The sequence below is a fragment of the Siniperca chuatsi genome, linkage group LG19 (genome assembly GCF_020085105.1).
Source record: "Siniperca chuatsi isolate FFG_IHB_CAS linkage group LG19, ASM2008510v1, whole genome shotgun sequence".
In the NCBI taxonomy this organism is placed as follows: domain Eukaryota; kingdom Metazoa; phylum Chordata; class Actinopteri; order Centrarchiformes; family Sinipercidae; genus Siniperca; species Siniperca chuatsi.
In genome coordinates this window covers 23,297,001-23,307,468 of record NC_058060.1, presented here as the reverse complement: position 1 = coordinate 23,307,468, position 10,468 = coordinate 23,297,001, and the positions used below count along the sequence as shown (strand labels likewise).

Below are 10,468 nucleotides of genomic sequence, written 5' to 3'. Positions count from 1 at the left end.
AAATCATAAAGATATTCAATTTACCGTCATATATGACAAAGAAAAACAACAAATCCTCATATTTAATGAGCAAAAACCATAGAATGTTTGACATTTTTGCTTGAAAAATGACTTAATCGGTCATCAAAATAGTTGCTGATTCAATTTCTGCCAATTGAGTAATTGATTATTTGACTAATCGCTGCAGCTAAAAACAACATGTAAATTTGAAATTGTGAGCTATTTCTATCCTCAGCACAACCCTCAAAGTGGAAAGTCCCTGCTAGTCAGCAGCCTCAAGCCTCCATGTGTGACCAGAGTAATTGCATGAGACAGAGAACCAAAAAAAAAAGAGGAAGAAAAGGGCAAGGTGAGTGCATTGATAGATAGTATCTGTGTGTTTGCATCATACTAGTGTGTCAGCTTTCCTCTCAGTATGTGTTTTGTTTTTTTACAGATAAACAGAAATTGCCAAAGCTTTCCATGATGATGAGTTCTCTCTCTTTCCCTTTGACCCCCTTCTTTGTTCAACGTGCTCGTCCTCACAGCATTTCCATGTTTGAACTGCACTACATTATCAATAATTACAGGAATAAACAGGGCCGAAGCTACTACTAAAGGCACCAAGGTCATGTCCTCTGTCATATTTCTGGAATTTTGACGGGGTTGTAAAATAAAATTATATTTTTTTTTTGCCCATATTTGACTATTTTTAGCCAAAAAACAAAGAAATTTAAGGAATTCAGTATTCTCCACCAGAATTACATACCATTAGACCATCATGTAGAGAGAGACAATTTACAGAATATATAATTGAACAGTTAAAGGAATGGTATATAAGGTATATTGTGAATTGTGATTAAGAAAATTTTACAGGGTTTGGTTGGTGTCTTGTCCTGAAAACATACTGCAATACTGAATAATCAAAACTGAAACTAATTGTGCAAGCAAACATTTTGACATGGTCACAGTAGGAAAAGCACCAGTGTTAATAATACACTAAATGAGGCTGCATACCATTTAGCTGCCTCACTTTCATCCTGGCTTACTGAAACACTTGAGTAGAACAGGGCCATTGTTAATGTTATTAGTAACACTATGCCAAGTCAAAATGTCTGCTGTAATGATTTATGAGCTGAAGCTTTATTGATCCCATACATATGTTATTATTCAGTTCTATGTTAAGCTGTAAGTATCCAAAGAAATCATAACTTTCATAACTGAGTAACATGTATGCAACATCCAACTGTAGTAACAACTGTGAGTTACCTTTTCCCCATAGTGTCATCTTTAATGTGTGGAAATGTTTCCACAACAAACCTTAACCATAGAGATGTTTATATTCTACTTTGTTGCTTTTTATCATTTCTACGTTTTATTTTTTGTTTTACTTTTTTTGTTATTTCATATTCAAATTTGAATTCAAAATCTTACTGAATGAATAACTGCTTTATTTTATTTTATTTTTTTACCAGCCTGGTTTGAAAGATGTGTGAAACTAACTTCATGATGAAATCTGATGTTGAATAAGTCATCAGTTCAGTGAAAACAGTGACTGAGGACTTTGTCATATATTACATTCATAAACGGAGCGCTCTAGTATTTCTAAATGGGAAGTTACTGTTTAAAAGTTAAAAAAAGGGTCAAAGTTAAACTGTGACTTATAAATATTTCAATGTTTATAAACACAAACAGGTGGGCTGTTTTTATAAAATTATGAATGACGTTATGCGTGTGTAACATACATTAGTTTTAATAAGATAAATGATTAATTTAACAACAAATCCAGGCTTATGCATTCTTATTTTAATGACTTTATTCAGTTCATGCAAAGTTATACAAAAACCAAGAAAAGCACAAAAAATATAAGGGAACGAGGACACATACATTTATTTATGTGTTTATTATTATTAATATTTGGTCCTGTAGTGCTTCAAAATAATGTTCCATGTCAGTCGTGACCTGATGTCTGTAGGGATTTCTTTGTGACCATTTACATTTATAGATATACAATTTAGCATTAGATAAACAAAAACATGGCTTCTTTTGATATCTTTATTTTCATAAAAAAATGCATCTTTTTTTAATTAAATATTTCAACTTTAACCCAAAAAAGTTCCCCATATATATATGTACATTTGTTTTAAAGGTGTTTGTTGTGATTTCTGTGCCAGGATCACAAATGGGGCTGCAACTAATGATAGTTTTCATTATCAGCTAATCTGCTAATTATTTTTTACATATATATATTTCCTAAAGCCCAAATTGCTTGTTTTGTTCAACCAACGGTACAAAACCCAAAAATATTCAGTTTACTGCCACATTAAACACAGAAAAGCATAAAATCCTCACATTTCAGAAGCAAAAACTGGGAACAATTACACGATTGATCACTTATCAAAATCACCATTGACACTGCGCTTTACATTAACATAAAGTCTCCACATCTGACTCTATGCGTTGTATAAACGAGCACATATTCTTTATACTGTGAATATTTGCACACCCCTTGGTCAGTATTTTGCACATTCCATCGTATTCGTTTTAAACACTTTACAGCTCTTTTCATTTTAAAAACAGATATATTTTACACATTTTTCTTGTAAATTTCTACATTATGATTCTCGACTTTTGCAGTACTTGTTTTTTCTTTTTCTTTTCTCTTACTATGTTTATTGTTATGCACCAAAATACCAAGGCAAATTCCTTGTATGTTAAAACCCACTTGGCAATAAACCAGATTCTGATTCTGAAATAGTCACTAATTGTTAATTGACTAATCCTTTCAGCTCTAATCACTAAATACACAGGATTTAGACATTTTAGTACCATAGTTCTTTGAAACTTGGTTTGTTGGTTAAATTAGGCGTCATTTTTAAACATAAATAATGTAAATATATCTCTCAGACTTTGTTGGTATAAGTGTAAAGATCGTCCCATTGTTTTTTTTAAATAAACAGCGCGTGTTCTCGCGAGATCTGAGCAATAGCGCCCCCTTGTTTGTGTGTGGCCAAACGACGGGAGGTGTGAGGGATACTCCGCGGCTAACGATAGCAAGGTACACAAATAGGGCTTTAATTAAGTTACGGTCTTCACTGACACTCTGGAGGTCTACTAAAAGCTACAAGAGGACATAATTTAGGCAAAACCCGCCGGTTTTGCTGCTACATTCCCACCAAGGCGAGCTGCGAGAACAAGGGAGTCCCGCTAATCCCGAGAAGTGGGAAGCGGCCTGCTTTTGTAGCCGGCTTCACGGTGCAGCTCAGGCGGCTAGCACTGACACCAGAGCCCGCTGCTTCCACTGGTTTATTTTTCTTTTCACCCGCAGAAGCGTCGGAGCTTCTAAGTTATTTTTGTTTTAATAACCGCAGCCTCCCCATCGCCTATTCCTCTTCCTATCGACGTGCGGCTGTCGCCGTTTCTCCCTAAAGAGGACCTTTTCGAGCCGGGGCGGCCTGTTTTGTTTTCGAGCCGCCTTGAATCTCCGCGAACAATAACACAACCATAACGAGCCTGCTGGGGGCTGCACAGCCCAGCGAAATAGGAGCCACGGAAGCGTCGCTGTGAGCTGTAAATGCACTGTGTGATACCAGGTCTGGTATGGACGTGAAACCCCGGGACGAGGATGCATGTGGACTATGGAATTATCGGGGGGAAACCATTGCAAACCGGAGCACTTTGTCACGAAAGCCCCTGTTTGAATTTCGGAGCTGGTGCTGCTAGTTAGCCAGCTGTAAGTAACGTTAAAAGCCCACTGACAGAGGAAAGAGCGCCACACGATGCTTTGTCTAATCATAACTCACGGACTCTATGGAAACAGACTTGGATGAACCGACGTTTATATGCATGCTCGGCCTAGTTGTGAATGCACTTATAATCTGCCCGATCAAAAGCAACAGTACTTTTAAGAGCTGGGACATCACATTGAGGATGGATTGGATGTGATTTGGGATGAGTAACCTCGATTGCTCCCTGCGCAGACTGCTATATATGTTGGATTTACCGACGGGGAACTGAAGCCGTTATATCCATCTATGCTCTCTTCAAAGCCACCAGACTCCTTTGACAAAAACAGTAATTTTACCTCGCAGAACACCGGAGTCGCTGGTCTACATCTGCCTAGTTTGTTTGTGTTATTGTGTGACTTTGGTGTTTTAACGTATTAATACATCTTAACGGACCGGACCGGACTGGAGCCCCGGGACAGGCAGCTGAGATGAACCCAGTGAATGCGACCTCTCTTTACGTGTCCGCGAGCCGTTCGGTGCTGCAGTGCGACCCCCGAGACCCCCGGGCCCTCGCGGAGCTCTGCAAGCTGCTGCCGTTTTTCCGCCAGTCCCTGTCCTGCTTGGTCTGCGGTAAGTGTGTGTGGATTTTATTTATTTTTTATTTTTTTTATTTGAATGTGATCATGTACCTTTTGTAAATGAGTGTTTTGGGAGAGGTTTGCGGTAACGTGCCTTGTCAGCTGTGCTCGCAGTGGGAGCAAACCTTTAAATAATGCTGCTTTCAAGTACAGTGGGAAATATCTCAATCGGCACTAGTAATGACCAATGAGCCGCGTGATCAGCAGTGGTGGGAAGTAAACAAGTAGCCTACATTTACTCAAATGCTGTACTTAAGTACTTTACTTGAATATTTACATTTTATGCAACTTTATACTTCAACTCATTTTACTCCACCGCATTTATATGGTAGTCATAGTTACTAGTTGCTTTATAAATTAATATGTACCATGCAAAACCTTTTGGTGATTTTGTAAAAGTTCTTTACTTGGAAAAATAAAGGTTAAAACATGTCAGCACAATTAAATATAATCGGCCAAATAAAAGTACAAAGAATGAAATATAAGTGTTTTAACATGGGGTTTGAGAAATGTATTTAAAATATGATATATTGTTAAAGAGTAATTGACCCAACAGCCTAATATATAAGGAATGATATCCAAGGTAATTATTATGACCGCCATCAATAATAATAACTTTTGATTACTAAATACATATTGCTGTTAATACTTCTCTATCTTTACTTAAATAAAGGATCTGGATACTTCTTCCACCACTGTTGACCAACAATGACTTATAGTAAAATAAAATAAAAACTAGAGGAAAGCCGATTGTAAATGCAAATGTCGACTATCTTGTATTGAATCTTTGAGAGGGTCCTTGACGTGCAAACGTTGCTTAACCGCTGTTGTTGATACCTGTGTTTCCGAGGTTAGACATTCAGAAAATGTAGATTTGGACTTGATTTATCTTAATAAGATTCACTTGAATTCATGCCAAGTCGTGTTTATGAAATCCGAACCTGCAGTGTCCCAGGCGCAGTGAACGCACCATAATTCACAGCTACACCCATCATGACACACCCCCCTCTGTGTGCTATTTGGCAGCATCGGGGCGTTTCTCTGTTTATCGTGTTGAATAACAGCCCTTCCACATACTGCATGTTATGCACCTAATCTCTTTCTCACCCTCATCATCCCCAAATACATAACACAGTAAAATATGTGGACAAAATAAAGGAAGTGGAGAGAAAGAGGGAGTACTTTGCAGTGTTTATACACAACTTTAAATATCAGTGGCTGTAACTGTACAAGGGTATAATTCAAGCAAGGGGGCATTTCTATGGTTAGTCTGCTTGTGTTGGGTTGTAAATAAATCAGATATTTGGTTTATTTTGGTGGTATATTTAATGCACGGTTTTCACTGCTCATACATAATGCAGTATATCTCCCTTAGACAAAGTGAGTGGGTATACCGCTCGCTGTGAAGAGGGTATCTCCTGAGGTAAAGGTGATATTTGTGTTGCTGTGATTGCATGAGTATTTTAAGAAAGAGCTGATTTATTACACTCCTAGATGTTGATTGTTCCTGCACCTCCATTGTATAATTAATAGATCAATATGAAAGCAGTCCATACATCGCGTTAAATATAGACTTTCTGCAGTTACGGGGGATTTATCAGACAGGCAGTGCAGAGTGTGTAAGGTTGGTTGTTTCTCATGAATGCACCTTCATCCTTTTTTCCTATCTGCAGCTGCACTCCCTAGCGACCAGCGTTGCTAAGGAAGCCCCTCTCAAAGAGCGGTTGTCATCCATTCTGGCAAGTTGCCAGGCACCACTCAGGTTTACAAATACATATCAGTTTAGGAAGCTATCGAGACACAAGCAAATGAGGAAGCAATCGTTTGTAAATCTTAAACATTGTTAACACACTGACAGTTTTTAAACCCAGGGCCACAATTTATCAGATCATGGGTTTGCTTGGATGCTTATGTGGTATATTTGTTTTCTATATTTGCTCTTTCTCCTCTTATCTTTAGGTAACCTGCTGCAGGACCCCATCGCTCCCACAGACTCATCATGTCAGCATTACGTCTGTCGAGGCTGTAAAGGTCAGAGGATGCAGCTGAAGCCCTCCTGTAGTTGGTGTAAGGACTATTCCCGCTTTGAGGAAAACAGGCAGCTCTCCTTGCTTGTCCACTGTTACAGGAAGCTCTGTCTCTACATCACCCAGTCGCCGCTCGCCCCGCACATAGCCAGCGCCGCCAGCGACTCGCCCGACCTCCAGGCCATCCTCAACGAGGGCCTTACGTTGGCCGAGAGCGAGCCAGAGGCGGAGGACATTTCAGATTCAGTTGGCCTGTCGCAGACGGCCTCCACCTCCGAGTTGCTCCAGCCTGATAAAGCTCCACCCACGAAGGAGCTCAAGGGGGAGGAGCCGAGCCCCGTCAGTGTAAACGGGCTGCATGATTGCAACGGCCTGGTCAGTTCGGACATTCTGCAACCCATCACCATAGAAACAGGTGGAGGTGTTGCAAAGCAGGAGAGCTTTTCTGAGGAGATCCCGGTGTGTGTGAGTGTCACGGGGACTGGGGAGGCGGGGCTTTGTGACATCAGCACTTTCGGGGATGATCTGAAACATGGCGGAGGGCCGTTGTTGTTGAGTGTTGAGGAGGTGCTCAGGACTCTGGAGACGGACACTGACCCTGAGCCCAACCCCAAGCCGGACTGTCCCCCCTCTGTACTTCAGTCCGGCCTCAACGGGCCTCACTGCCCATCTCGTCCTGACTCCTCCCGCCTCATCCCCTCCCTCCCCACAGAAAACAGCCCCCGCCCCCTCCAGCCTCACCCGCAGCCCTCACTGCAGCCTCCCTCTCAGCCCTCCACAGTCATCCCCCACGCCCCCCCTCGGTACCACCGCAAGCGATCCCGCTCAGAAAGCGACAGCGAGAAGGTGCAGCCCCTCCCCATCTCCATCCTCTTACGAGAGCCTCCCCTCGGTGCCAACAGCTCCCCCCATCACCCTAACCCCGGTGCCACCACCAAACAGGAGCCTAAGTTCCCTGCAGCCACGCCCCACCCACACTTGGCCCCGGTGCCTAACGGTGGTCCCCCCAAGGTGGGCAAGACTGTGCTCGTCTCCAACAAGGCGCTGAAAAAGACTGTGGAGCACCACGTGGGCCCCAAGAAGGCTTACACCAAGGCCAGGCAAGGGGCCCCCAAGCCCCGCGCACAACCCCGTGACAGAGTACCACCACACCCCCATGCACACCACCTGACACACCCACCTAGCCCCTCGAAGCCACTGTATAAAAAGCCTGTGGAGAAGAAGGGCTGCAAGTGCGGCCGAGCCACCCAGAACCCCTCTGTGTTGACCTGTAGGGGGCAGCGCTGCCCCTGCTACTCCAACCGCAAGGTGAGAACAACGCCAGCGCTGCACCCCACCTCTTTACTTACAACACCAACCCCACTGCAGTCTGCTGTGTCGCTCAGTGTTGTTGCTGATGCTGCTGTCACCACCAGAACTGCTAATGTTTGGAAATATATCTACTTAAATGACTCGACATATATACTAACAACGTGAATTTCCACCTGGGGGCTCATTACATTTAACTGATTTCTTTTGTTTGTTGATTGCACTGTAGTTTTATGACTAATTTGTTTCTGTGGGAGTCATGCATGGAGTTGAAATATTGTTGACACAGTCCATAAAGAGCTTTTGCTATTAGGGAAGTTAGACCTCTATAGCAGTGGTTCCCAAACTTCTTTAAACCACAGCACCCTTTCATAGTGATGTTCTTTTCATGGCAACCTGAATATTTATTCTAAGAATTCATTTAAACAAACTTACAAAACAAATAAAACTAATGTAATATGTCTTAACTAACAGCAAATTTAAGATGTATTGGGCTGTTCTAATAATTAAGCTAAAAAAAAAAGCTATTTTTTCTGACTTATTTCAGCTAGACTACATTGCGTAGCTGTTTTGCCGATTAAATATTAAACAAGGGAATAAAATGAGTACACAGATGGTTAAAATATTTTTTCCGCTGACTCGCTTGTTTTAAAGCTTTCAACCATTTCACACAGTCCTCATCAGTAGATGCAGTTAGCAAACTTTACATTATTCTGAGCACCTCTGGGGCTTCTGTTCCAATTTGGCTTAAGTGTGCTTGACAGTCATTCTTGACCTCGGAGACAGCGTTTTATTAAACGATGTATTTAACCTTTCTGTTATGGGACGGTCTTTGGATGACCTGTTATGTTGTTAATCATGATTGTTTTTCTTAGGCGTGTCTGGACTGTATCTGCCGCGGCTGCCAGAACTCCTACATGGCCAACGGAGAGAAGAAGCTGGAGGCCTTCGCCGTGCCAGAGAAAGCTCTGGAACAGACTCGTCTCACGCTGGGCATTAACCTCACCAGTATCACCGCGGCGGCCCTCCGTAGCCCGGCCACCACGTCCCCTGGCAACACCCTTCTCAACGTCACCACGGCAACAGGAGCCCCCGTCACGGCCACCTTCTTGTCGGGAGCGGGACACGACAACAGGGGCTTTGACGATTCACTGGAGATGCGGTTTGACTGCTGAGGTCCAGCCCCTCCTCCGGTCAGTCGTTACGCACATTCCCCGCCCCGCCAGCTGGACGTTATCCATCTGGGTGTGCCAGGGACCTGCGGTGGCGGAGCCAGAACAAGGCAGCTACAGTGACAGGCGATAGTGAGGGTCACCAGCTGAAGATGAGGAGTCGCCCTCAGTCCATCGCCCGAAACTGCACCATGCTTGTGGTCTTGCATACAGATACAGTGTGGAAGAGAAGGAGGAGATGTAGCGTTACTGTATGTGCAGAGATTTCATTTCAGTGGAGATAGTTTCTTTTTTAAAAATTTTTTTTTTGGTTTTCTTCTCTACTATGGGTAATGTGTAGAGCATGTTGTGTAGCTAAGTTGGGAGTGCTGACCACGGTCAAACGCCTCAGTGTGTGTGTGTGTGTGTGTGTGCGTGCGTGCATGTGAGTGTGTATGTGTGTGTGAGGGGAAGGGTTTGGTTTGGAGATGAACCTTGTTAGCAGGAACGGAGACATCTTCTACATCAGAGACTGGTGTAATTTATATAAAAGAAAGAACTTTTTGTACATGGACTTATTGGTTTCCATTTAAGAAGACATTTTATGATAAATTTTATAAGTTACATTAAAAAAAAAAAACAGTGGAAGTCGGTGCAGGGGAAGACCTGCATTCAACCAGAATATTTTCACAGGTAAAAGGTAGATTGTATTTTCTAAACTCTGCTAGACCACTAGAAATAAAACATGGAACTGAGTAGATGACTATCAAAGACCCCTGAAGAAAAACCATACAACCTGAACATAACTGTTTTTAAGTTAAAAACATTTACAATAATGCAATTCTTTATCTTTTGCTCCAAGAACTGGGATGTGAATTTAACACCACCAGCCAAATGTATGTTTCAATTTTGTCTGTTGGATGTTTATACTGTGAGCCACTGTCAGACACCCAGACATTATTCTAAGATGTTATTGTATACTAAATATACATATATATATATAAAGCTGGTAAAATGGGGAATTTTGGAGCCAACCATTGTGGCTGGTGGAAGACAAAACCTTAAACCCTGGTTTGCTGTTGGATATGTTGAGGATGCGCGTTAACCTGTTTAATCATTTGTGTGTTCTTGTATTAAGCACTTTGCCCACTTGTTCACACTGGCCACACACCTTTAAAAAAAAAAAAAAAGATTTTTTTCTGTTACTTGCTTGTGTTAAAAAACTCTGGTTGATTGCAGGCCCCCACACATTGTTATTCACATGTTTTTGGTTTCTGGAAGCTACACACATGCTGCTAAACACCACAAAGGACTCTAAAAGGAGAGCACACCTGTTTTCCTTGTCTTTTGTTCTTTTTTTTTGTTGTTTGTTTTTAATAAGTTGCGTTAACAACATTTGCAGTATTTATTGCACGTCTCCTAACATAGGTTACGTGTTGGGCGTCAGTTGTGCCTGCTCTGCCTGTCGAATCTGTCGATCCTGTCTGGACTTTTTCTGTCTCAGTTAAGTTGCTGTCTCCTTCTTAGTGTTAGTTTCTGGTGTCTCCAAACAGTTATTGTTCTCCCTTGGGGCATTTAAATACCTGTAATATAACTGTAACATATTTCCACAAAAAAGAAAGAAAATCAAAAACTTA

General features: G+C 41.9%; 1 protein-coding gene across 2 annotated transcripts; it reads left to right on the top strand.

Moving 5' to 3' along the window:
• Nucleotides 1-2,882: 2,882 nt before the first annotated feature.
• msl2b (MSL complex subunit 2b) lies at nucleotides 2,883-10,468 on the top strand. 2 transcript variants are annotated; one of them, XM_044175565.1, is made up of 4 exons: nucleotides 4,210-4,337; nucleotides 6,019-6,084; nucleotides 6,305-7,680; nucleotides 8,556-10,468. In XM_044175565.1, the coding sequence occupies exons 3-4, from the start codon at nucleotides 6,385-6,387 to the stop codon at nucleotides 8,853-8,855; spliced, it is 1,596 nt and encodes a 531-aa protein (XP_044031500.1). In that variant the 5' UTR covers nucleotides 4,210-4,337; nucleotides 6,019-6,084; nucleotides 6,305-6,384; the 3' UTR covers nucleotides 8,856-10,468. The 2 variants fall into 2 exon arrangements, with proteins under 2 accessions (XP_044031499.1, XP_044031500.1); XM_044175564.1 differs by lacking the exon at nucleotides 6,019-6,084 and having other exon boundaries at nucleotides 2,883-4,337.

Coding starts and splice junctions, on each gene's coding strand:
- msl2b (XM_044175564.1), top strand. CDS start 4,196: ATGAACCCAGTGAATGCGACCTCTCTTTACGTGTCCGCGAGCCGTTCG. Junction 4,338..6,304: donor CCTGTCCTGCTTGGTCTGCG/GTAAGTGTGTGT, acceptor TCTTATCTTTAG/GTAACCTGCTGCAGGACCCC. Junction 7,681..8,555: donor CCTGCTACTCCAACCGCAAG/GTGAGAACAACG, acceptor TGTTTTTCTTAG/GCGTGTCTGGACTGTATCTG.